The following is a 24,743-nucleotide window of genomic DNA, read 5'->3' as shown; positions in this document are numbered from 1 at the left end:
TTTTGTCTCCCTATTTTTTCCTTTTTAATTTGCTGTGAAGCTAAGACAAGTTTTCTTACCTTTTTCTTGAGCCAACAGACCTTCTCAAACAGAAACCCTCCTTTGTCTTTAATCCTGCTGTCCTCAGACCCATTTCTTTCCTCTCCCCAGAGTCTCAGTTTCATCCATCCTTGACTCCACAATGTCTTCCTTGTGCAAATAAAGCATTAGAGGGGATTTTGAGTGGGGGCTGAAGTGTGCAGGGCTAAGGGTTTCTAAGATTCCTGTCATAAAGCTAACAGAATTGCCCTCTTCCTTCTGTTTATAAAAGCGCACTTCTTCATGATTCGAACACCTTGGAGGAGTTTTACACAGGTCTGCCTGGGCTTCTTCCAAAGTGATTATACATGAGGTAGTTGCATTTTTGGTCTCCAGATAGGCATGTTAGTAAGATGGGAAGTAGAAAGATGTTAAATACTACGTTTTAGGTTTGGCAGTTAATTAGCAAAGATTACCAGGTCCTTTGTTGGTGGTCCTTCTAGATTTTATAAGATCAAGTTGAAGATTTTTGAAAAGCAAGAATGCTGTTTGTGTAAAGTGACACAGAGGGAGGAAGGAGACACATGCAAGATTTGTCAGGGCTGAAGATTCCAAGCAACAGCGTCAAATCTATTCTTTTCTATATAGTTGTAAATGAGTGTGTGTTTAACAAATTCAGAAGCCAAGAGGACCATTCCACACGGACAGAGAGCAAGCACACGAAGTGTGATTCATCTTTGTAACTAGGTAGCTGTTAGAATAATTTTTATTCTGAGTGATAGAAGTGAAATGTAAATAATTTTCTCTGTAGACAACTCTGATGCTCTAAAGCAGGGGTCCCGAACCCCGTGGCTGCAGACTAGTACTTGTCCATGGCCTGTAAGGAACCAGGCTGCACAGCAGGAGGTGAGTGGTGGGCGGGCGAGCATGACTGCCTGAGCTCCACCTCCTGTCAGATCACTGGTGGCGTGAGATTCTCACAGGAGTGTGAACCCTATTGTGAAATATGCACGGGAAGGATCTAGGTTGCACACTCCTTAAGATAATCTAATGATAAATGTAACATGCCTGAATCATTGAATCATCCCAAAACTATACCCCCCACTCACGTCTGTGGAAAAATTGTCTTCCATGAAACTGGTCTCTGGTTACCAAAAAGTTTGGGGACTGCTGCTTTAAGGTGACTGCTAAAGTCTTCAAGTATATCCTGATAACAAAGTGTAGTGTTCGATTTTGAGGTCTCTAAAGACCCTTTCCTCCTTCTTGTTTATCCCTTGATCTGTCTGCTGCTGAGCTGCTGTTCTGTTAAGGAACAGGAGGCTGCCCCTCCATTATGAAGTACACATATGAAATCTTTCCTAGGAAGAGGAAATTCTAACTGGCCTGGAACCTGCCGTCTTCATACGGGAAATTTTCTTGAAGAGAGCCTGATAGTCAGAATTAGCTGGGTGTAGTTGACCTTTCATTCTTTCTCATACTCTGACTTGATTTTTGATCCCCAGGACCTGAGTGGCATAGGTCACTCATTTTGAAGGGGAGCCTACTTATAAGTTAATTTGGTTTTTATTCAGGAAGAAAAATAACAAATACCCTCTGTTCTCTTTCCTAATATTCCTTATCATTTGCTCATAGGTTAAAATCTATTCATATTTGTCTTAATGATTGGCAGTTCTAAATTCCCATCTAAAATGAAGACTTTGTACCCAGCAACTAGATGATCTGTATAGTAAGAAGTCATTGTCTCTTTTTCATCCTACATGAGTTTTACCATCTTTGTTCCTTTCTTCTCAGAGTAGTAGCTGCTAGTTGTCAAGGTTTGTCTTAAATTTTATCAGAAAGGTAAGCATATATGTTTGATCTTCAAGTTGTAGAAAGATGATTTAGCCCTATGAATAAATTTAAAGACCAAATTATTTTTGCTGAGGGTGATTTATAAATAAATATGAGGCAACCATTGGTGTCACATATGAACCTTCCATTTGATTGCTAGTTTAATCAGTCCACATCTAAATGTGGAAACTTCTCTATTCCTATGGAGGAAGACATGTGTATTTGGTTTATTAAAACCTGCTGATGTCTCCAGAACTAAATTTGTTCCTCTATAGGCCTCTGGGTAGCTGTAGCTAAAAAGCAGAAATGTATGGTTTTAGCTGGTCTGATTACCTGACTTCCAGCCCTGTACAGGTGTGCAGGAATAAATTAACATGAGCTACCTCTGATGAGCCACTGCATACATTAACAACAGAGGTGAAGATGCGAGAACATGTTACCTACCTCCTGTTACCACCTTCTCAGCATAGCAACATCCATTTTTTCCATGATTCTCTATGTTTGGAAACTTATACAGAACTTTTTCTAGGGAGGGCTTTTCAGCAAATACACATGATTTCACCAGGTAATACCTCTAAGAAATGAGCCACTTAGCACCAATTCAAGATAACTATTAGTATATTTGCCCTAATATAATTAGCTGTCAAATACGATGTGGTAATCCCCTCCAAGTAAAAGGGGAGAACATTTTAAAGCATTAGCTCTTTCATTTCATTGCCAATCAAACTACAAGTCTCCATTTCTAAAATTCTCTTATAACGTGAAGTTGTGCAGATCCTCTGACTTCTAAATGTTAAGGAAGAGTTTTTTTTTTTCCCCTGCTACTCTATTTGGTTTCACAATAGAGCCAGATCAATAAACCTTTTGTACTTATCTCCATTACGTTCCATCAGAAGCAAACACACAAAATAAATCCCCCTCCTGAGTAATTGCTAGTTGTGCCCTCCTCAAGCAAAACTTTGGTAGTAAGATAAACTTCAGTGTCATTCCTGTCCCTGGGGTTCTTTTTAGATACTGGGAGAAGAGCAGTGAGCAAAACGGTCTCCTTGTATCATGGAGAGAGACTCTGTCAAGCCTAAAGTGAGCCTCGGATCTTCCTAATGACCTCCTGCTGGCCCAGCTGGATGCAAGACAAGCTCATTTAAGCCTCTGCTGACCTTTCACTCCTCCACTGCAAGAACCACACCAGTCATTTCCCCCGTCTTCAGAACTGTGTACCAAATAGACCACAAAGCTTCATGGCTGATGAATGATTGCCTTTTCATGATGCAAAGAGATTTTTACAAATTTCTATTGACGGGAGTTAACATTAAGTCTCTTGTGGAATTATAACTTCTGTTGCACATACATAATGCTTCTATATAGCTCTTATTTTTACCTTCCTCATAAAGGAACAATCTACTGTTCTTGCCAGCATTATCTTGAAAATTCAGGCCAAAATATCTGAGCAGAATGCACATATTGATTGCACCAGTGGTATTTTTCATGATGAGACCACTTTGAAAGGGTCTTCCTGATTTCCACGTCCCTCAGAATCTTATCTGACCTTCTCACAGACTTTATTGGTATGAATCTTTCTTATATGTAACTATTTATTTGAGAGGCTCATTTTTGTAGCCCATCTTCTGTTTTTAAAAAACATAGGCTGTTTTCTACCCAGAAGAGGGTGGTAAGACCGTACATGTACATTAACATTCACTTGTATAACTCGGGTAAGTTCAGTTTTGTCTTAGGTGAAAGGCTGCTGTCAACCCTTCTGCTGTAAGTGATCATTCGTGGTTGTACTAAGAGGAAGGGATACCTTCTTTGCCTAAATTTCATAATGAAGGTTTAGCAACGAAGATTTTTTTTTTCTTTTTTTACAGCCTTCTCAGAAATAATGTGCTTGCCATAAGACTCCCACAAGCTTCAAATAAATGAATGTGGCAGAATTGGAAAGAAGCTTGTCCTTGCCAAAAAATTGCAACGTCATAAAAGAGGAATTTGGTAACTTTGATTCTTGAGTGCCAAGATACACGTGTGAGGGAGAGGCAGGCAAGCTGAGACGAGGAAGAAAGAATACTTTTTAGGAAAGGACAATTTTTCTTCGGTTATTTCACATAAAACTACACTTTTAAAATATACCTAGCTTTTATGTCCTAATGCAAGCTGCTTGAATTAAAACAGGAGTTGTAAATTCCTGGTAAAAAGCTGTTATGCCTAAAGTGTTAGTGATCCTAACTCTAGTACTTTGTAGAGTTTATTAGTTCTTTTATTAACTAGGGGGGAAAATGTTACCCACTTCTAGTTTAATTCTTTTTGTTGCTTGCTCTGATTTTGACTTTACCTTAGGAAAGAAAAAAAAGACAAGTGTTTCTAACAGAATATATGTAAGCGGTGCCTCAATATTGCTGTTGCATATATCAATCTGAATTATTACCAGCCATTCAAAAATTGTGCTAATGTTCTAATCTAAATTCATCCACATAATGTGTATGTGTGTTTATACATAAACATCCACATAAATAAGAATATCAAAAGACAGATCATTCTTAATTGCCAGAATAGACATCTACATCTTAGAGAGTGATGTATGAAGTAACTTTATCACATTGATGGGAAATAAGATTTCGTAGGTAAAACAAGACCCATTTGGGCACCAAGAACAACAGAACTGCAGCTGGTAGCCTTGTAGGTCTGATGGCCAGCGGAGGGGAGCCGCTCTAACTCTGCCGCCTTTTTAGTCTGCTCTGTCACTGAGGGGGCACTGGTGGGTCAGTTCGCTCACTCGTAATTGTGTTTTACAGACTTCTAAAGCAATTGGCTCAGTCAGTCCCAATTCAATAAAAGTGGAGAGCAAGAGAGAGAGCACTTTTGTTCTATTTTTTACTTGAAATTATTTCATTCAGCAGTCTGTCTTTTTTATTACCAGGACTTGACATTAGCACTCCAAGCTATATTAGCATCCATTTCAGCAGTTCAGTAATGGTATTAAAAAAACACTTAACTTCAACGGTGAATGGTTGTATGACAGTACCATAAAAAATCCACATTAAAAAAAACTTATGTATTTGTCCCAGCAAATTATTTTTCACTTGTTTAACCACTTCAAAACTATATTCTCATGACGGGTATTCACGAGGACTTTCTTGTTCTCAGCAACAGCTAACAGTGGTGCTCGGTTGATCAGGGAACTGAGGAAAGAGGAAAGGGAAATCCAGTGAAGACAGGGTAGGTAAAGATGCTGTTTACCCTGTAGTTAGATTACCTTCCATTCATCAGTGGAGATGGAATTGGCAACCTCAGAGCACCCAAGGTGAAATTCTTGGATCCTCATGCATGACTGGGATTTGATTTTGAACCCAACACTCTCCAAACTTGGGAGCAAAGCCTAACTACTTTGGCACTGCAGTGTGCTCATAAATGACTACATTAGTTTCTAAATTTTGATTAAACATTCAGTAATTAATCAATGGTAGACACGAAGCAGTTGGCAAGGTCCAGAGCTGCAAAATGTTTAAGACATAAAACATTACGAAGTAATTAGAATATGCTCCTTCAAGAGAAGGATTGCCTTCAATAAAGAGGTAAATGATAGCATCCTGTTTATTGTGGACGTAGGCAGCCAAAGCAATATGATAAACTGCTGGAGATACACATATCAGTAATCATCCACATTATTAGTGTCATTAATCATAATTCCAAAAATATGACAGCAGCAGCCAACTTTTTGACCAATTTTGCTTCTGCCTGTTGGCCATTATAACTTCACTAATAGACTGCAGAGCTCCTATGCGTGGCAGTTTGCATTGAGAATGGAAGGTTAATTATATTTGAGCTGCTGATTTCTTTTCTCCTTGGAGAAGGCTTAGCACTTTGACATTCCCAGGAGCTCACTGTTGTTAAATCAGTAAAAGTACTTTATTGAAATTTTCTTTGTTGGTCAGGAATGAGATGTTTCAAATGAGATATAAGCACCAGGCTGGAACAGTTGCTAATGCTTCCTGCTTCAAAGTGATCCTTGGACAGCAAGATGAACTCAGTGGTTTCTTTAGATCACTTTGCTCTCTCATTTCTTGGGTAAAAAGTTCAGTGCTGTGTGGTGATACACCAGGAAATCCCACAAGATTAGTGGTAGTCTCAACATGTATCTCTATGACCAGGATGTTGGGAGTGGTTAATAACATAAGAGGGAATAAGTACTTCTTTAATATAAAATCCTGCATTTCAGACTCTGCCTGTGCAGATAAAAAGTAAAAAGAACTTCACAAAAATCATCCATTTCTAAATACTAAAACATTTAGTAGCATACATGCATTGCTGGTTGGTTAAATGAAGTTTTCATTTTTTGGCTGGTAGTTTTGACATTTAATCAAACTTGTAAATTAGATTATGCTCACTCTTCTTGTTCAGGTGTCTTTATTAGTTTCATTTTCAACACAGAATTCTAGATAAAGCCATAGCTAAATAATAATATTGATTGTCCTACAAAATACTGTCACCTCCCTTGGGGAACTCATGCATCCTGAATGTTGTATTTTAAGAAGATCATAAATTAACCATTTTAGGCTGGGCGTGGTGGCTCACGCCTGTAATTCCAGCACTTTGGGAGGCTGAGGCAGGCAGATTGCTTGAGACCAGGAGTTCAAGACCAGCATGGCCAACATAGCAAAAACCCTTCTATACTGAACAAAAAAAAAAAAAAAATAGTTGGGTGTGGTGGCACATGCCTGTAAAAATTAGCTCCTATTATTTTGGAAATATATCTTCTAAAATCTTTATATAAGTCAGACTATATAAAACAAGGAATGGAAAGCTTGAGGGTTAATTTGTCCAGGGTAAATACAAAACTCAAAATTAAAGCTCAGATTTATTCTCAGTAAGTCCTTAAAAGATGCCAGGGCTCATGGCTTTGCTTTTTCTTACCCAACAATAGTAGTAAACTGAGCACCATATGAGCTGCCTGATTGAGAACACTTCCAAATGCTGTGAAAACATAATCCTGTTCACAGTGTAACACTCATCTCACATTACAGCGCAACAGGTACCTATTGAATAATCAGCACCCTTGAGAAGCCTCGATGTGTCAGATACAACTCAAAAGTAAAATGGTTAGGGAATGGGGCTGCTGGATATCAATTCTTCACTTAACCTGAGCATCCAGCATACACATTTCCCATCTACCAATCTGCCTTCCCAAATGCCATCCCTACATTAACATTTTTTATGCATTCCACAGCAATGACAAATTGTTTTCTAACTGTAGCGCCAGATTTAGTATGCGAAAGACATGTTTGCCTCTGCCAACAAACCAATAATTCTCACTAACGTCTTCAGAGTTACAACATTTATAAAGTTGCAAAGTGGAGTAAACAAACCATCTGTTTGGCTTTTCCATATATGTCATGCTTTCTTATTAGCATATTACGATTCATTTAGTAAACAAATTTGGTGATTTCGTTCACGTCAAAGTTAGATCGGAAGCTTGAAGATGATTAACATTCCTGGGACAAGCACATTAATACATTGCTTCCCCTGCAAAGTTAAATGGCTTCTCAGGAGAATCGCCCCTTGTTGACAAGATGAGACTGTCAATTTTGTTTGCCTGCCACATTAGGGGCCATACGGGGATGGCAGGCTCTGAGAGAGGGGAGTCGTGTAGGCAGCATAATTCACTGTGAATTGAGAAAAGAAGTCTAATTCTGATAAATGGTCGACCCCAATACATCCTACCTGTTATTACAACAGACGTGCCGTATCTGTGCAGTAAATTAGCTAAACCCCTAAAGAGTTTGGTGGGAGCTTATCTTCAAGTGAATAATTTGAATGTAGAGGAAACTGCCTGCGTGACCAGTATGGATGATTTGTTTTATATTGAAAGGGGTTGAAATGGCTGAATTTCATACTTTTAATTTGCAAGAATTTGCTTAGATTTTGTTTCTTGCATTTAATATGTACTTCCTTACATTTGGGGCTTTTTGAGTGTTACCCACTAGAATTTCACATTGAATTTTCTTACTGAGCTAGGGGATGGTTTTCACATCTTTTGGACGGAATCTTTAAATAATAACCTGTAGAACAACTACTAATTTTACAGAAAGGTATAGTGTCAAAAGTATCATTTTGTGCACAGAGCCATAAGCATTCATTATTAATAAATGATAATACAAAAATTTTGAGGTAAGTGTAATAGATAGTATTGTAGCAATCCAGATAAGAAAAGGACTAATGAGAGGCAGAAGTTTTAATTTTTCATTTCTGTGGATTTGGATAGCAGGTTTACATTTCTACTCAAAAGTATTGTTGACTCAGTAGTCCCAAAATATACTTAACCCTAGCATCTAGACTTACCCAGATTGGATATAAATTTATCTCTCTCTCTCCCCCCTCCCCATATACATGTATGTAGACACATACATACAAACAAATAGGCATGCATATGGCATCTGCTATGTATATATTATTATGATCATTCTGCACAATATCATTTGAGAATTGGGGAATGTGTGTGTGTTGAACAGCAGAGTTGAGCTGGAAAATAAAGGCAAAAACTAATCCAAAGTGGGGCCTCAATTATTTTTCACTTGAGGCATTCTAATTAATTATCAAGTATTTTGTTTCAATTCAGTAAGTTTAGACTAGTTCAAATCTGATTAAGAATTAAGACACTTTGTGCAGCCTATAGCTTGATTCATTATTCAGTCTCTGACTGCCAGTCTTATTTTCTAATTTGGTGATGCAACTTGTTTTTTGTTTTTTGTTTTCTTTTTCGTGTCTTCCCTGTATCTTAAAGTCAAGTTTAAAACCTCAAAACACTTTCTTTAGATAGTGTTTTTGTTTTTAGTTTTAATTTTTATGGACCAGACATCACATTAAATCTAACTTAATGTGATGAGAAAAGAGAAATCCAAGGCAAGACTTGCTTTCTTTCTGAAGGGCATTTGCACTTACTTGACTACATTTGGTGAATTTCATGTCTTCTGTGGTTGCATGGTAAAGTTTCCATCAAAGGAACAGAAAAAGACTGGTAGTCCACTTTAGTCCAGTTAGAGTACTTCCACTCAGCATTTCAAAGAAGAAAGAAGTTTGGTTCTGCAGCACCCTCCCCTCAGTCCAAGGTTTTATAACTTTTTGCTTTTAAAGGTGATCTTGGTCTTTAAGAAGCTTTTGGTAAATTCACAGTATAGAAAGAGTACAGAGGTTTAAAGGAAGCATTTGTAATTCCAAGCATAGCCCAAGTTACAGGGCTTTTTCATACCCTAATTTTGTGGCATTCCCTTATAACACACTAGGGTATTAATAGCGTCAGAATCACCATTTGTAGTGTCGCCACCACCTTTCCTTGGATATTCCGTTACATGAGTCCTACCTTGGGATCATTGTTTTCTTCCCTTCTACAGTGTATTTTGGGAAATACTTCCTGAAGACTCATGCATATTATTGATGGAAGGGAAACCAATGTACTTTTAAGTACCTCCTCTGTACAGAGTATTCTACTTCATGTGCAGGACACATAATATTGAATAAGATTTAGTTATGTTCTTGAAAGTGAACATCTGGGGCTAAGGTTTGGACCACTGCCTTAATGATTACCACTGCACTTCCTAAGACGAAATCCTTATCCCTTCTACCTGTGAACTCATGTTTCTTTCTTGCCTTCCAAATCAAAACAAGTAGAAACCTTTCTGCTGTTCATGTTCTTATAGAATATAAGATGTTCTGATACAGTCTAGATTTTTGTTAATGATAATTCTTCCCTCTTTCCTAGAGATAAATATTCAGAACACTAAATCTGTTTGTAGAAAAACCATCTCTATCACTGGAGAACTCAAAATTGGTTCCTTGTTGGATTCTTTGTTCCAATTGTTGCATACAACTGAGTATGGCTTCCTCTGCCAGGGAGTCCCCCGCCGGTTTCCAGCACTCTCTGGCCTTCCTCCCATTTTAGGGTCTTCTCTCTACATCTGATTATCAGTAGGTGAGAGTTCTTTCTGTGTCTATTCCATCTTCCCTTTCTTTTCACCTCTTCAGTTTTGCTGATCCTGATAAACTTGTAATAGTCCTCAAATTGCTATTAACCCTAGGTCTTTGAATCTCATGAGGACAGTATTTTATGACAGCTAATGGTCTGGATTGACTGATTCAAGAATCCAACAATAGGTCTTTGTTAAAATCAAGTGCTGTCTTTTGTCCATTCTGTGGAGACTGAACCCTAACCTCTTGGGCAGGATCAGTACCCTCTAAAGAATTTTAGTCTGTTTTCCTTCTCGTGCTTTCCTTCCTTCCACCTTAGGAATACTGTGTGAGTTTGTGAGAAAATCTTCAAGCCCACTATCATGAGAGTGCCAGCAGACTTTCCTCAGTCCATCCTTCCCATCTCCACTTCAAGTGTTTTGCATATGGCATTTAGTAGGATTATTAAACAAAAATGAAATAGATTAAGAATTGAACATAAAAGAATCAATTCTTGTGAACTGTGGTCGCATAATGGAAATCGACTACCATGAATGAACCCGTGTACTGAAGTTATGAAGAGCAGAGCTAATGCACTGCCATGAGTTCATCTTTATTATTGCATTACACCTGAATCAATTGATAAAGTAGCTTTTTTTTTTAAAGTGAGGGATGGCACTTAATTGAATAAAAGTCAATGTAATTATATTAGCAGAGGCCAACAGTACTGCTGACAGCGGAAAAGGGACACTGTTGAACAGAGTGCCAGAGCTGGTCTACACATTTCTGCACATCGTTTGGTTGACAGATATTGAGGGCTGGTACATCGTCTAATTAGATTACAGATTTCTACTGCTGTAAGTGAGAAATGAAGAGAAAATCTCTTCCTGGTAACATATTGGTGGAGATGTGTAATTTCACAAGTCATCTTAGGGAAGATGTGTCCATCTGGGTGATCAGTGTGTCCTTTTCTCAATGTTAATTTATTCTTCCTTATTCAGTATGTCTTGATGCAACTGCTGTGTGTCTGGCTGCTATTTTCTCAGCAGTGAACCTAGGAAGTGGTAACTGCAGATGTGTGAGAAGCAACAGAGTTCTAGATTACAGTCATCGCAAAATGTGTGCTCGTGAAATTAAGAAAGGGGGAGGGTGTTAAAAAATAATAAACAGGGATAGGATTTCGTGAGCTGCATATAGTTGGCAGATTGTTTTATCAATAGAATAATAGCGCATAGCGTAACTCTACTTCCACATTCTTGTAATAACTCTGGTGGTGTACCCACATGTCAGAGTAAAGACCTCACAGTAGGCATTTCCTGCACTTTGCTTAGCAACCTGCACTTGGAGTCACCTGCCATCTGACACCAAGGAAACGGGGAATTACTGTGTCAGAGCAGGGACCGTGGGGACAACTTCTGTTTATCATTCACATGCCCACACACTGCATGCATCTGTTTAAAACTCATTTGTGGATGATGATGATGCTGTGAATTTGGTTTATTTTAATTTGATTTATGATTTTTGGATTATACAGCTGATCTGAAAATCATCAAGACAGCGTATGGGATGATCGCTTATGACAAAATAATTTTGTGATCAGAACGTTTTAAATCCCTATTTTATTGTTTACGTTTTTCAAAACCAGATGTCTAGAATGTGAATTTGTTTTCTCTCTCTCTCTTTCTCTCTCTTTCTCTCTCTCTCTCTCTGTCTCTTATTCTTGCTTTCTTTTGTGATCGATTTAGCAAAAGATTAGAAAGCTGATCTTATTGTCACAAGGTAAGCTCAGCCTTCCTAAGTGCAGTTGGAGAGGGCTGCTGCCCTCTGCCCCTTAAAACCCAGAGTGCTGTATATTGTCTTGTGTGGAAAGGTGGAGAAGTGTTCCCCACCTTTCTTGTCTCTGAGGCACATACCTCTCAACCATCTCTAGGAAATATCAACCGTGTTTGCCACCAAATGGAATGACGCATTTTGGTCTTCCATACTTTTAAGTATAATCGGGAGGTCTGTTGAACTTTATATCAGCCATTTAGGTCATTTCCCTTATCACAATTACTTCTCCAAGCTGTAGAGCTTCCACCAGTATTGAGAAGCTTTTATTTATCTGTAGATACGTTCATTTATTTTTTGGAAAGGTAACCTTCAATTTAGGTACTGTTGAACATGTGAGCCTTTGCAGGTGGAGAGAGGTATATGCCCAAGGGCACTTTAAAAATAAGTGGGGGATATAAATACAAAGACAATGTTTCCAGATAGATGATAACATATCAGGCTTTGTAAATCATGATGTCCCTGTGGATTCTCTGGGACAAATCCTGTCTATATATATATACAAGCAAAGCAGTCAGTGAGTAGAATAAAAGTTTTGCTTGTCTAAGAAGTATGGGTTCCAGTTGTTAAAATAGAGGAACCCTGTGTTATTGTTGTGCTTGATTTTTTTTTTTTTTTTTTTTTTTGTACTTACTGTGTTTTAATTTTGTACCTCTGGGTTTTTTGTTTTTTGTTTTTTTTTCTGTTGTTGAGTGTGACTTTTTTTAAAAAGGTGGGTGGATTTTATTTTTTTAAAAAGTTTCTGTTTTTCAGTTTTTGTCTTAAATAATTAAATTTTAAAGTAGAATTACTCGATGAAAATATTTTGGACACTAAAATGCACATACTTCTAAAAAGTAAATGTATTTTATTATTAGATTTAACTGGGATTACCAAATCATTCTGACAAAAGGCATTCGTGTTGTTAAAAGACAGTCTGTAACCCTATTTCAAATTGCTTAATCTGTTAAGCTATTGTTTTTCCTTAAAGCTTGAAATGTGGAGGGTAGAGAAGGAAGATTTCATTGTTTTTTGAAGTTATATCTAAATTATCTAGACTACTTTTTTAAAAAATGAATTTTTCCTATACCTCAAAATACAGTGTGTGCTGTATAGAAAAGATGTTTATTTTTTCTTGTTTTTTGTTAAATTTAGACTGTTCCATTTAGACAAGCAGAAAGTTTCTATTCTTTTATCCTATTTAATATATATTTTAAAATCTCTGCCATGAAATTCTCTGCAGCTGATGCTGCTACATAGTAAAACTAACAGTAATCATTGAGAAAAAGGTGCATGGGTTTGCATTCATCCTACCATTGACAGATTTTACTCTCTTATAAAAATTATGTTAATGGAAAGTTCCCCTGATTGCACCTCCCACCACCACCACTAAACTCCCAGATCCTGAGGATATAGGGGAATGCTTGCTTTTATAATGGTGTAATTAGCAGTGAATGTGCTTATTTGATACCTAGTGAAAGCTGAATCAATTTTAAAATGCTTTCCTTTTTCTCACCCCTCCCCAACCCCTATCCACCTACCCCCCCTTCCCTCTTGTTTTCCTAGACACAGTGCCAACATAAACCTACATCGTAAACTGTTGACCAAAGAACTCGATGACATGGGCCTGGACTCATCGCAGCCCTCCCTTAGCAAGGACCTCCGCGATGAATTTTTGGTGAAGATCTATGGTGCCCAGCACCCCATGGGGCTCGATGTCAGGGAAGACGCCTCCTCTCCCGCAGGGACTGAAGACTCCCACCTGAACGGGTATGGGAGAGGCATGGCAGAGGACTACATGGTCCTTGACTTGAGCACCACCTCCAGCCTCCAGTCCAGCAGCAGCATCCATTCCTCCAGAGAATCCGACGCAGGCAGTGACGAGGGGATTCTTCTCGATGACATTGACGGGGCGAGTGACAGTGGGGAGTCGGCACACAAGGCCGAGGCCCCCGCCCTCCCTGGCAGCCTAGGGGCTGAAGTTTCAGGATCTCTTATGTTCAGCAGCTTGTCTGGGAGCAATGGTGGGATCATGTGCAACATTTGCCACAAAATGTACAGCAACAAGGGGACCCTGAGAGTGCACTACAAAACCGTGCATTTGCGAGAAATGCACAAGTGCAAAGTCCCAGGTTGCAATATGATGTTTTCCTCTGTACGAAGCCGAAATCGGCACAGTCAGAACCCTAATCTCCACAAAAACATTCCCTTCACTTCAGTAGATTAGTCTCAGAATGGACACTACAAATGCCAGCTCTCACCAGATGGCCTACGTGTTTGAACTGCCATAGTCAGTGTGCGCTTATGTACTTGGGGTGTGTGTGTGTGTGCGCATTAATGTATGCTCTGTGGCTACATACACACACACGTATTTCCTTGAGATAAATAAGATAAACACTAGGTGCTTTTGAATTTTTTTCACTTCCCTTTATAAAAGTTTTGGGAAAGGAGTGGGATCTTTGATTTAAGGGTGAAAACAGAGTACCCCTTTAAACACACACACACACACACACACACACACACACACACAGAGTGTGCAACTAGCCCCAGTTTTGACAGAATAATTCTTGGTCTTCCCCAAAGAGACAATTTGTTGTACCCATGACTGTTGCCTGCAAAAATAAAAGGGAAAAAAAAAAAAAAGAAAAAAGAAACAAAAAGGAACTTCTTATAGTTGTCTTTTGTGAACTTTAAGGTTTTGAAAGAATCTTCAATTAAAGCATGGCAGATTCACCTGTAAATATTTAGCCTTGAGGGGCCATTGATGTAAAACAATTGTATTGATGGTTGTTTAACTTTTTTGTTTAATTTTTACAGTTACATCCAGCTGTTAGATATGCAGGAAAAAATAGTTTGCTGGCTAGCTCTATTCATTTATGTTAGCATTAATGCACATTTTTTTTTTTTTTTTAAAAACATGGTCTTGTTTTTACTACCTGTTAGATATAGTGGTAAAGAGGTGCTGGCATGCTTTACAGCACAGATCTGATTTTTTAAAATGTCCTGTACTAGTACATAAATCCTGTCATGCACTTTTTTTCATACACTACAAGGGGATGTGTAATAACCATGCTTCTTTTTTATCCTTAAACTATTGCCATACTTCAGTAAGTGTCTTTTTTAAAAAAAAATTCACTTGTATAAAAATGGTCTGGTCAGTATAGGGCACAAATGCCAAACAAAGTATTAGTGTTAACACAAAACTGCCAACTTTGCACAAGTTTCCAGAAAAGAAAATACAATTAGTCACTCAACATAACCACAGGCCAATTTGTCGGCCACCAGAAAACCGCTTTTTAAAAAAACACTTGGTGATTCTTTCAAGTGCCGAATGTTATTAGAATCAACATTGCATCCTTCTTGCTTATACGTTAAGTTACATAAAAGGAAAACAAAATTATGTGGTGTGAAACAGCCAAGGCATTTATTCTTCAGAGGCAGGATAATATTTCAGGATACAAAAGCCCAAATTACTCGCTACGGAACAAAGATGAATACAGTAAAAGAGTTGAACACTCATTTCCAAGGCCCTAACTCTTATCCTTTCAAAAGAAATCCTCTGAACTGGGTCGGTCTCTTGTATGGCTGTCTAATTTGTTGCAAATTCTGCAGTCGTACTATAATTCAGGCCTGTTTGGTAGACAAAATCAAAAGGCATTTAACAGCAGCAGTACTTGGAAGCTTTGAAAACATGTGCTAAACTTGAATTGAGCAACACTCCTTTCTGAAAAGCCAGAAGAAGGGGATTTTAAACTAGGATCTCTCAATGTTTAGTGTTTTGTGTTTCCCCACACGATTTGTCAGAGAGAAATGAAAGCAAGCCTGAAACCAAGCAATTGAGAGTGAGAAAGAGGGGAGAGACTATTCTCCAAACCTTTTTTGTTTTGTTTTGTTTCCGATGTTTACACATGTTGCCTGAGCTGGTTAACCACATCGGCAGCCTCAGCTACCACAACATACTGACTAAATGATGATATTTACTCAAGTTCAGTCTGCAGCCAAAACCATTAGGGTGTGCATTGCAGACTGGTTTGTTGTCTTTTTTTTTTTTTTCTTTTTTTTTTTTTCCTTTTTTTTTTTTAAGTGGAGAGGAAAGGAAGAGATAAACAAGGAATATTTTGTCGAACAGTACACAATAATTTAAAGAGAATGTATTTCTTTTTTGCATTTAATGGCCTCAGACATTTCTCTCATCAGTCTAAAGTTAGAAATACCCCTTTGTTTTAACTTTTATGTCGTTTCCATTTTTCATGTTTTTGTAATTATTTTTTCTATGTTCACATCAGCATTCACTTCCGTTAAATTTGCCAAAGGAAACTGTTAATATGTTTCTGTTGTTATTGTTATTCCTGTAGGATTTATTGTACCTCACAGTATTTATTGTTTCCCAAAATAAGCATCATTAGTTGGGGATTCAGTATTTTTATTTGTGAAAATTTCAGAAACAATAGATTCTTAAAGATAGGCTAGCTATGTCTAGGAGCTTTATCTTTTCACCTCCTTTGGAGGATGCTATGGGGTTCATTTTAATTCTTCATTTGTTCTACAGGGAGGAAGGACCAAAAGTATTTGCCGTACAAAAGAAACTATATCCAAACACTATGTTAAATGACAAGTGTTTATGGTAAAAAGTTGAGGAAATTAGTAATAACCGTTTTTGTTTTCTTGTACCTTTGAATTCCCCAAAGTCTTAATTGCTTTATTTTGGTGTTGTGTTAAACTGAATAGACAGAGATGTTTTCCTTTGTTTTATACCATATAAGACTCTGTACAGTATGTTTGTGAAAGATTGAACTAGAATAATGAAAGTTTGTTTGCAAACATTTTGGTCCTCTCAGCGTTCTCTGTATTGTGCTGTTGCCCCATTACCAAATGATTAGATTCCAAAAGGGTGGGAAAATATTTTTAATATCCCAACAAAACATAGAAACTCTGGCTTTTGCAGTGTGCTTAGATTACATGTAGTTTTATGAAAATAAATACACACTTTTATTTCAGCAACTTTGAAAAGTTACATTCAGTTGAGTTAGTAGAACCTATCTTGTACAACAGCAATGTTTAGTCTGTTTAATTTAATGTCAAATAAAAGGTCAGATAGCCCTCGTGAGTGAATTACATAGCTATCAGCAGGTCACATCAGCAAATGAACCAGGCTTAGAACAAATGTTTGTTACTTGCTGCAAACCAAGCTAATGTGTATAGCCAGTTAGAAAAAGTCCAGAAGTAATGAGATTCTAGAAGTAGAGTTTCCCTTGCTTGGAAACATGGATGTGTTCACCTGTTTTTTGTCAGAGAAATGGCAATAAGTCCTGGACAGCTGACACTTTTTAAGTATCTCCCCTATTTGCTACTACTTTTGTGCCTCAAGTGCCCAGTCGTTACGGTGGCCTTCTAAATGAGTAAATAACATTTTCCAATATAAAGCATATTTGCTTAAAAGGGATGGGGGAGTGGACGGATGTAGTACATGCAATGGAAAATCATAAAATGTACAATTCTTCTGTTCCCAAAGTATTGCTTGTTCTTGAGTGTGTGCCTGAGTGTCGTGTTTTGACTTAACTAGAATTCTAGTTAAGATGGTGATCCCACGGCTTATTTGTAAACAGGAAGGATAAAGAGATGAGCATTTTAGTCATTGAGCTCTTCATCTTGCCCATTCCTACTCATTTATTTTTTCATTTTTTTGTTGTTAAACAGCTTCTCTCAAGCCACATCCATTCTACGCTGGCTGAAAATTAATAGTGATTTAGATGTTTATCCAACAAGCTTTTTCCCATGTGATTGGTTTTAGCCAGAGTTTATCACAGGTACAAAATTAGGCGCTATGACTGTGCATGCTCTCTAGCTGATGTTGAAACTTACTGTCTTGATCATTTAAAACTATGTTTTTGTAAATATCAGGTTTAGTCCGCTTTCGGGAATATCTGCATGCTATGGAAACAAAGAAAAAGGATAGATAATAAGTAATCTGGTTTAAAAGTGTGATAAAAATCCTTGGCATTCTTTGTTCTGGTATTAATTGTATTTAAATAAGTCAACCCAGTGTAACTCATTCCAAATCTTAGTCCAGCTGCCCTGTTCAGCCTGATGCCTTTTAAAGTTTTAAAGGTGTTAACGTTTTCCTTTTCAACATGGCAAACATGTTTTAAAACCTTTTTGGCACAATGGTGCCACTGTCCTCATAGTGTTACTTGTTTGGTCACGAATTTTCAGGCCCTTTCAGTAAGAGGAGAAAGGCATTTACCTGGTTAACGGCCCCATTAGTATACATTGCTCTAAGGAAGAAAAAAAAAAAATCTTTGAATATATCAAGAATGGGCTGTTCCAGAGGCATTCCCCTCATTTTACTCAGGAGAAACTATGCACTAGGTTCCCACTACATACAATGTGACCTTTTTTTCCCCTTTCTCTGTACACACCCCAGATGTGTGCCAAGCAAATGAGAATGAGGGCTGTTGACAATTAAAACATAAAGAAGCTAGTCACCAGATTGAGATGGACATGCTGCTAACTGCTGACAGCTTGACCTGAGCAGTCCTAACTTGTATCTGGTCTGTTAGCATTGGGTTAGATTGACTAACACAGTAAATAAAATTCAACCATCATAAGACACGCTACATCTGCTATCATCAAGAAATAAATCATCCAGAAGAAACTTTCTTTCATCCTGTGGTCACACCCTTTTCTTAAGAGCTTCTTTTTTAAAATTATGACAGACGAATTTCATTCTTTAAAATCACTTATCTTCTTCCACACTTGAAATATTTAAATTAGGTGGTTTTGCTTTTCCCTCTCATTGTTTATTTTTTGGGGATGGATGTAAGATGGGAAATAAAAGATACCAAAAAACTGGAGGGATCATGGTGTTTTCATCACAACTAAGTAGAGGGTCGGTTCCTGCCCTGGTTTGGGAGTAGCTAGAAAAGGAAATCAGGAATGCACTGGAAGTGTTGGCTTGAGGGAAGAGACTGGCATAGCTCTGCCTTGCAGTGGGTGAGAGCATATTGATGCTAGTGACCTGCAGAGTTCCCATGACCAGGTGAGTCGGCTCTGAGGAAGGGGTTAGGAAAGCAAGAACAGCTGCATGGAATAGCTGAAGTTCCTTTGGGGTCAGGAAGAGCCAACAGTTGTGGGGTTTTGGTTGCTTTTGCTTTGTTTTTGAGTGGGAAGTCTTGCTGGAATCCCCTGAGAACCGAAAGATGCCAGGGGTCAGCGAGGCTATAGAAAAGGCCAGTGGTAACACCTCACTTTCATCCTAATGGAGGAGTAGGTGCGAATGGCACCAGCGTGGATCATTCCTTTCTTGATCATCACTCGTGCTTGCCACTGTAGCAACACAACAAAGCCATGATTGTAATTAATACTAGGCTAAAGACCTTGGTCAAAATGGGAGCTCATTTACTGTTCTATGAGATAAACAAGTAACTTCTCTTTTCATATTTTCCCTCAGAGATAAACCACGTGTGGTAGTCTTGCTTGCGCTAGTACTAAGGTCATGTTTGATCTGTCCCAGACGGTCGCATATTTCCTGTGGCTGGAGTGTTGCTCACCATAAATGGTCATTGTCAAACAGTACTATGTAAATGCAGCTGTACAACTGACCAGTGAGTTATCTCTCATCACTGTTGCCCACATACCCGTCCTTCCTTGTGTCGTCATCCTCATCCTTCCCACATCTTGCGCAAAATGATTTTCTGTGGTCATTCGGCAATAACTGTATGTCACATACTGTCTTTTTGGCATTTGTTGAAAAATCCAAATGCTTAATAACAGAAGGTTTAAAAAAAACTAAGCATTTTTACATGTACACTGAATTGGATCAGCATTATTGTTCATTATAATGCTATATATATTTTTGGAGCAGCATACTATAGTTGTCATAAAACTATCTTTATTCTTCTCCTCTAAAGTGTTGTTGTAAATTCATTTGACCTTTACTGCAGGAAAAAAAAAATATCTTTTTTATATGGGGTATGAAGACAAGGCTCAGTTTGTAACAAATAGTGGACCATTACAAAAGAGGAAAGAAAAAAGCCAGGGCTGAGCAGCAAGAAGCTTCAGTTCAATTTCACCTCATATCTTTCTAATAACGTACTTGTCACTTTATTACCTTCCAGTAATGTGAACGCTGCTGACAAGACTGTCACACTAACAGCAGACAACACCCTCTCTGCTTCAGCCCAGCTCTCCTGGCTACTTATTGCCCTGGCCCTGAAGGGACACAAACTAATAGTGTGCTTTCCAGTTCAGCACTTGGCCATCAAATGTAAAATGATGCGTAATTGCCTGTTTATCCCCTTGTGAAGGAGAAATTGACTACAAGGGCTAGGCTTTCCCATCGAGTTCCCTGATGTACACACACATCCACAATCAGTCAGTCTCTCTCTCTCTCTCTCTCTCTCCCTCTCTCCCTCTCTCTCCTCTCTTCTTCCCTGTTGTACTCCCCTCCTAACACACAAGCACATACACACACCTACTGTGTCTTTGGGAAGCCCAAGGCTGCCTCTCGGTGCCCTCTCCAGCTATTAAGTGGACAGTAACAAGATGACTTCTTAAATAAAGGGTCAGTAGAGAGACGCTGTCTGTGACAGCATCCTTTGCTTCTTTGAAAACTTAAGTATTGCAGTTCCATTTTGAGAGTAATGGATGTGGCCCTATAATTAGAGCAAATTTTCCTGCAAGTCAGTGGCATAAGTAAGATTATATTGCCCCCTAATTTGTAGGGAAAAGATTCAAATATTTTTCTTCCCCTTCAAAAAGTACATGTTGTAAACTGGTTATACACAGTGGTAATTTTTTTTTCTTGTCCTTGGCATCAAACCATGGATCTAGATGTACAAATGTATCTTTCAGTGACCCCTCCAAATCCATAGTGTAACATGATAGATTAACTTTTATTTTGTCCAACTGGACTGACAATCTAAAAAAGATGGCACCAGGCTTTTGACTTTAATCATTAAAACAAGGACCACCCTATGGGTAAAAGGTAAATTCTCCACTTCGAAGAACTTTGGTAAGTAGAAGTACAGGGAGCTTTAGAAAACCAAGTGACGGGGACCAAAGGTACAAAGGAAGAATACATGAAAATGTTATATTCCAAAATGCCTTGAGCCCAAACAATGTGTCAGGATTGGCTGCTATTTTTGTATATTGAAATACTCAAATGATGGTTGGAAAGTGACTAGATAGTGACTAAATGAAGTGCAAGATCTATCGAGCGTCTTCTTTCTGGAACTAGGGTATGCCATGCTTCCTTCCAACCTTCCCACAGCACGTCTCAGAGAAGATAGTTGGCCCCATTACAAACAGTCACATTTCAATAAGATACTAGTCAGCCAGGTAAGACACATCAGCTATCGGTATCATCTTCCATGTGAACTTTAGCAAGGAGAGAAAAGCAGCAGATTTAGAGATAGACAATGTAACAGGTCTATGTTGACAAATCTGCGCTAAATAATTTCATGAACCAGTCTGAGGACTGGAAAGAAAAGCACTTTGAGCAAGTACTCTTGGGTTAGAGCAAAGGCAGTTAGTTGACATGATACTTAAGTTCCTCAGTATGTATATATTACAATCGTTTATCGGACATCTTAATAGAATCTTAATTGAAAACCCAGTTGCCAAAATTGCACAAGTTCTGCTCGCCGATATTAGCTTTCTCCCCTTAACTCGAAAATAACAGGGATGCTTAAGGACATTTGTAATAGTTTTTTTAATGCTTTGTTTCACTTTTTTAAAAAAAGAATCTTTGAAGGGAAAGAAGAGCAGAAAGAGGTATTTTAAGAAAAATGGAGAGACATAGATAGTATTAAAAGTATATTTCTTGAAAAGAGAGTATCTAAGTGCTATACCAAGATTTTATAAGGCTTCCTGTTGCCAAATGTGATGTTGAGATAATGCACAGCTAAGATGGCAAATCCATCAATTATTAACTGGCTCTGCCCACTTCTGTCATGGAATGCAAGGATTGAGAGGTGACTCTGGGGAGACCCTGGGTGTGTGAGAGAGCTCCATTCATCTGGCCCTGGATATGGTTCTCAAAAAAAGGGAGAAAGCTCCAGTCCCTGCAAGGTGAACTGACCCGGCACTGTTTCAGTGGGAGCCTCACTGCCTGCCTTTTCCATGCTAGGAGACAAAGCATCCCCTACCCCATCTGTGAATCAGTGCTGTGGCCACTGTGAGAAGCATTGATTCATGAGGTATGATGCTCTTGAACTCCCAGACAATGTGCTGAGTTAATAGGTTCACTTGAGATGTATCAACCAAGGCTGACTTTTTATTTTTTTAATCTAGTAGCCAATCTGGAGTGTTTTTGCATGTTTTTGTACAGAGTAATCCATCCCTCTCATTGTGTATCTTAATCTCCTCTGACTTTTCCATTGTCTTTCTCAATCCCACCCTTTGCTCTTTGGATCTCACCAACCCCCTTAAAATAAAAAAATCGTGTTTGAACAAGAAGGTAGAACACGCCTTCCTCATCCTGGTTTTAATCGCTTTCGCTTTGGAAATATGTGTTCTGCCCTGTCCAGGGTTTACATAACGTGAATTAAGTGAATGAGATGTTCTAGTGTTATATCTTAACCTGATGAGACTAAGATTTCTAGTATATGGTGCTTTCGCTTTCCTGTGCAAACTTTGGTTCAGCTTCTCTGCAGAGAATCTTACCATTTTCCTGCCAGTGCCAGTATAAAGAATGCAGGAGAGCTAAACATGGGTACATGAAGGTCAGAGGGGTGAGGACGGTCGAGAAGTGGGGAGAAGACTTGGGCTTGAGACGACCTGGGCTTTTCGTGTGTAGCCCACTCAGCAGTATGAGGATAACTGACACACCAGTGCGTGATTTCCAAGTGAGGCAAATGCCCATTTCCCCACTCCCCTCACACCCTGCCTGGCTTCTTCCATGAAGTCCTTGCTGCTTTTCTGTCTCCCCAAAGGTAAGGGGAAGGGGCAGGTTGGGGATCTGGGAAAGCAAGTTCTCTGTTCTCTCCTGCTGGTGATGGAATAGGCCTTTTAGAACTAGCAAGATCCCTCACACAGCTGGGAGAACACATACCTTTCTTACTCGCTCCAGACCCATTGGTGTGTCTCCAGTAACAAAAGTATTAGACTCAGCCTGCATATTTGACAGCAAAAGTGGCCAAAGGGAATTGAAATATCTTGAAGAAAAGGAATTTTCACCAAGATATGTCCTCTCCCTCTCCCAGAGTTTAGCTGTTTATTCCTTTTTGTCTGTTTCTATTGTTTTCATCTGCATAAAACCAGTCTCTTCCAATAAGCCTGCCACAGAATCAAAGTCTGTACTACAAACGGTAACTGCATCAAGGGATGGGACCGTGTGCATCGCCCTGATCTAATCATTGTGACGTTGGTAGCTTCCTAAATACTGTATGTACCTTGAACAAGGGTTTTATTTTTGTTTGGTTCTGTTTTGCTTTTTGTTTTTATTGGTAGTCTAAGGTAATTAAATTTTTTAATTTGCTATTACTTTGGTTGTATTTTCTGTACTATAACTGCCTACAGTATGTCTTTTGCATAAAATGCATAAGGGTTTGGGGATGTAAATGGAATTTTATTCATATTTTGTCCAAATACCTCTTGTAATTTGTATCAAAATTCTTGTACAATTTTTATATTAAAGATTTATCAGTCACTGATCTCTTCTTACCTTTTTGATTTCAAGAAACCTCCACACACTCCAGTAGCTCTTTGCAAAATACACCTAACAGCCCTTAAGCTCACAGTGTAATTCACCTTATTTAAGCACACTTGTTGGTGAACTCAGAGCCAAGCTCCTATTTGGACTGAACCACTATATTATTTAATAGATTTCTCAGGAAGACCAAGCTCATCTTTGGCTCAGATGGCGAAGCTGGGTCAGAGCTGCAGAGGTCCTGGCCACTCCCAATGGAGCACAGCAGACACTGCCCTCCGTCTTGCTCCCCATAGCTATCCCTTCAGGGATGCCTTTTCTGTGACTTTCCAGAAGTCCTTTTCCCAAAGCCTTTGCCCCTGCTCTTTTGAGGAAAAGAAGACTAAAGGAAGAACTTAGGTGTCTTTGCACCTGAGCTTTTCAAAAATAAATTTTCTTCCCAACCCTTTCAAATTGGTGGACAGCAGCCACCAGGATAATGACTTCATATTTTTTCAGACTGAATGCTTGTCTTTCAGTTTATAGTCTCTTGGCAGCAGCTTTCCACAAATTGTCCTTGTTATAATCTGGACATAAAACTGGCAGATGGAAAGATGTCATAATCAACCACAGTTCCTCCTCCTGTCGTCCTGCACGGGGACTATGGGATGAAGCATAGAGAAGGTGCGTTTTGGGAGCTAAACCTTGGGCACACTCAGGCGTAAAGATGGGAACAGTAAACACTGAGGAGAGGAGGAGGGGCGCGAGGACTGAAAGGCTGCCTACTGGGTGCTGTGCTCACCACCTGGGTGATGGGACCATTCGTACCCCAAACCTCAGTGTCACACAATACACCCATCTAACAAACCTGCACATGTACACCCTATATCTAAGATAAAAGTTGAAATTATTTAAAAAGATGCTTTTGACTCAGCAGTGTTTAATATCACCCCCACTTCTTAAACCAATCCAAGTTAAAAATTAGACCAAACAAGACTATAACTTTTGCTGAAATCTCCCCTTCAATTTAGTATTTTCTGTTCTCCATCTGCAGGGCCATATCTGCTCAAATCTCCCCAGCTTGTCTTACCCACCTGTCCAGTTTTCCCTGGCCTCTAACGAAGGCACCTAAGCTATCTGGATTCTAGAGCGATGCCCTGGCCCCAGGCCTCTGGACAGGCTGCCTGTACCCCTCAGACCCCCAGTAAGGAGCTACCCAGGCTCAGCTATCACTGACTGAGTGTCTCTCCCAAAGCATCAGGGATGTCAGCCACCTAGCCTTGGTGGAGTCTCCCTCCTTGATTTCTCTGAGCACCCATAGATGGGTTTTGGTGTGACGGCAAAGAAATGAAAGGTTAAGCAACTTTGGAAAAGTCAGCCTCCATTGAGGCATGTGGTTATTAGATGTCATGGATGTGTTAAGGCACTTCTGCAGGGAATCCAAGTATAATTACGATCTTTTCATCTGTCATAATAAGTCTGTAATTGGCAAGAATTCTCCCTCAAATAGCTCCTCCTCCTCCTT

General features: G+C 38.9%; 1 protein-coding gene and 1 long non-coding RNA gene across 18 annotated transcripts in view; one reads left to right on the top strand and one right to left on the bottom strand.

Annotated features, from left to right (window-relative positions):
• LOC105489077 (basonuclin zinc finger protein 2) overlaps positions 1 to 14,249 on the top strand; it is a 448,875-nt gene extending 434,626 nt beyond the window's left edge. For 10 of the 13 annotated variants that reach the window (XM_071077825.1, XM_071077824.1, XM_011753715.3 and 7 more), the window contains one exon: positions 13,156 to 14,249. In XM_071077825.1, the coding sequence (XP_070933926.1) occupies positions 13,156 to 13,816 (661 nt within the window). In that variant the 3' untranslated portion in view covers positions 13,817 to 14,249. The other 3 variants (XM_011753728.3, XM_011753726.3, XM_071077826.1) reach the window with 2 other exon arrangements.
• LOC105489080 (uncharacterized) overlaps positions 1 to 24,743 on the bottom strand; it is a 50,116-nt gene that overhangs the window by 7,802 nt on the left and 17,571 nt on the right. The window contains exon 4 of one of the 5 annotated variants that reach the window (XR_011612609.1): positions 17,386 to 17,520. The exons of 1 other annotated variant lie outside the window; for it this stretch is intronic. This is a non-coding gene — a long non-coding RNA (uncharacterized lncRNA). 3 more of the 5 variants (XR_011612606.1, XR_011612608.1, XR_011612605.1) reach the window with 3 other exon arrangements.

The sequence above is a fragment of the Macaca nemestrina genome, chromosome 14 (genome assembly GCF_043159975.1).
Source record: "Macaca nemestrina isolate mMacNem1 chromosome 14, mMacNem.hap1, whole genome shotgun sequence".
Lineage (NCBI taxonomy): Eukaryota > Metazoa > Chordata > Mammalia > Primates > Cercopithecidae > Macaca > Macaca nemestrina.
This window is presented reverse-complemented; position numbering and strand designations above follow the sequence as displayed.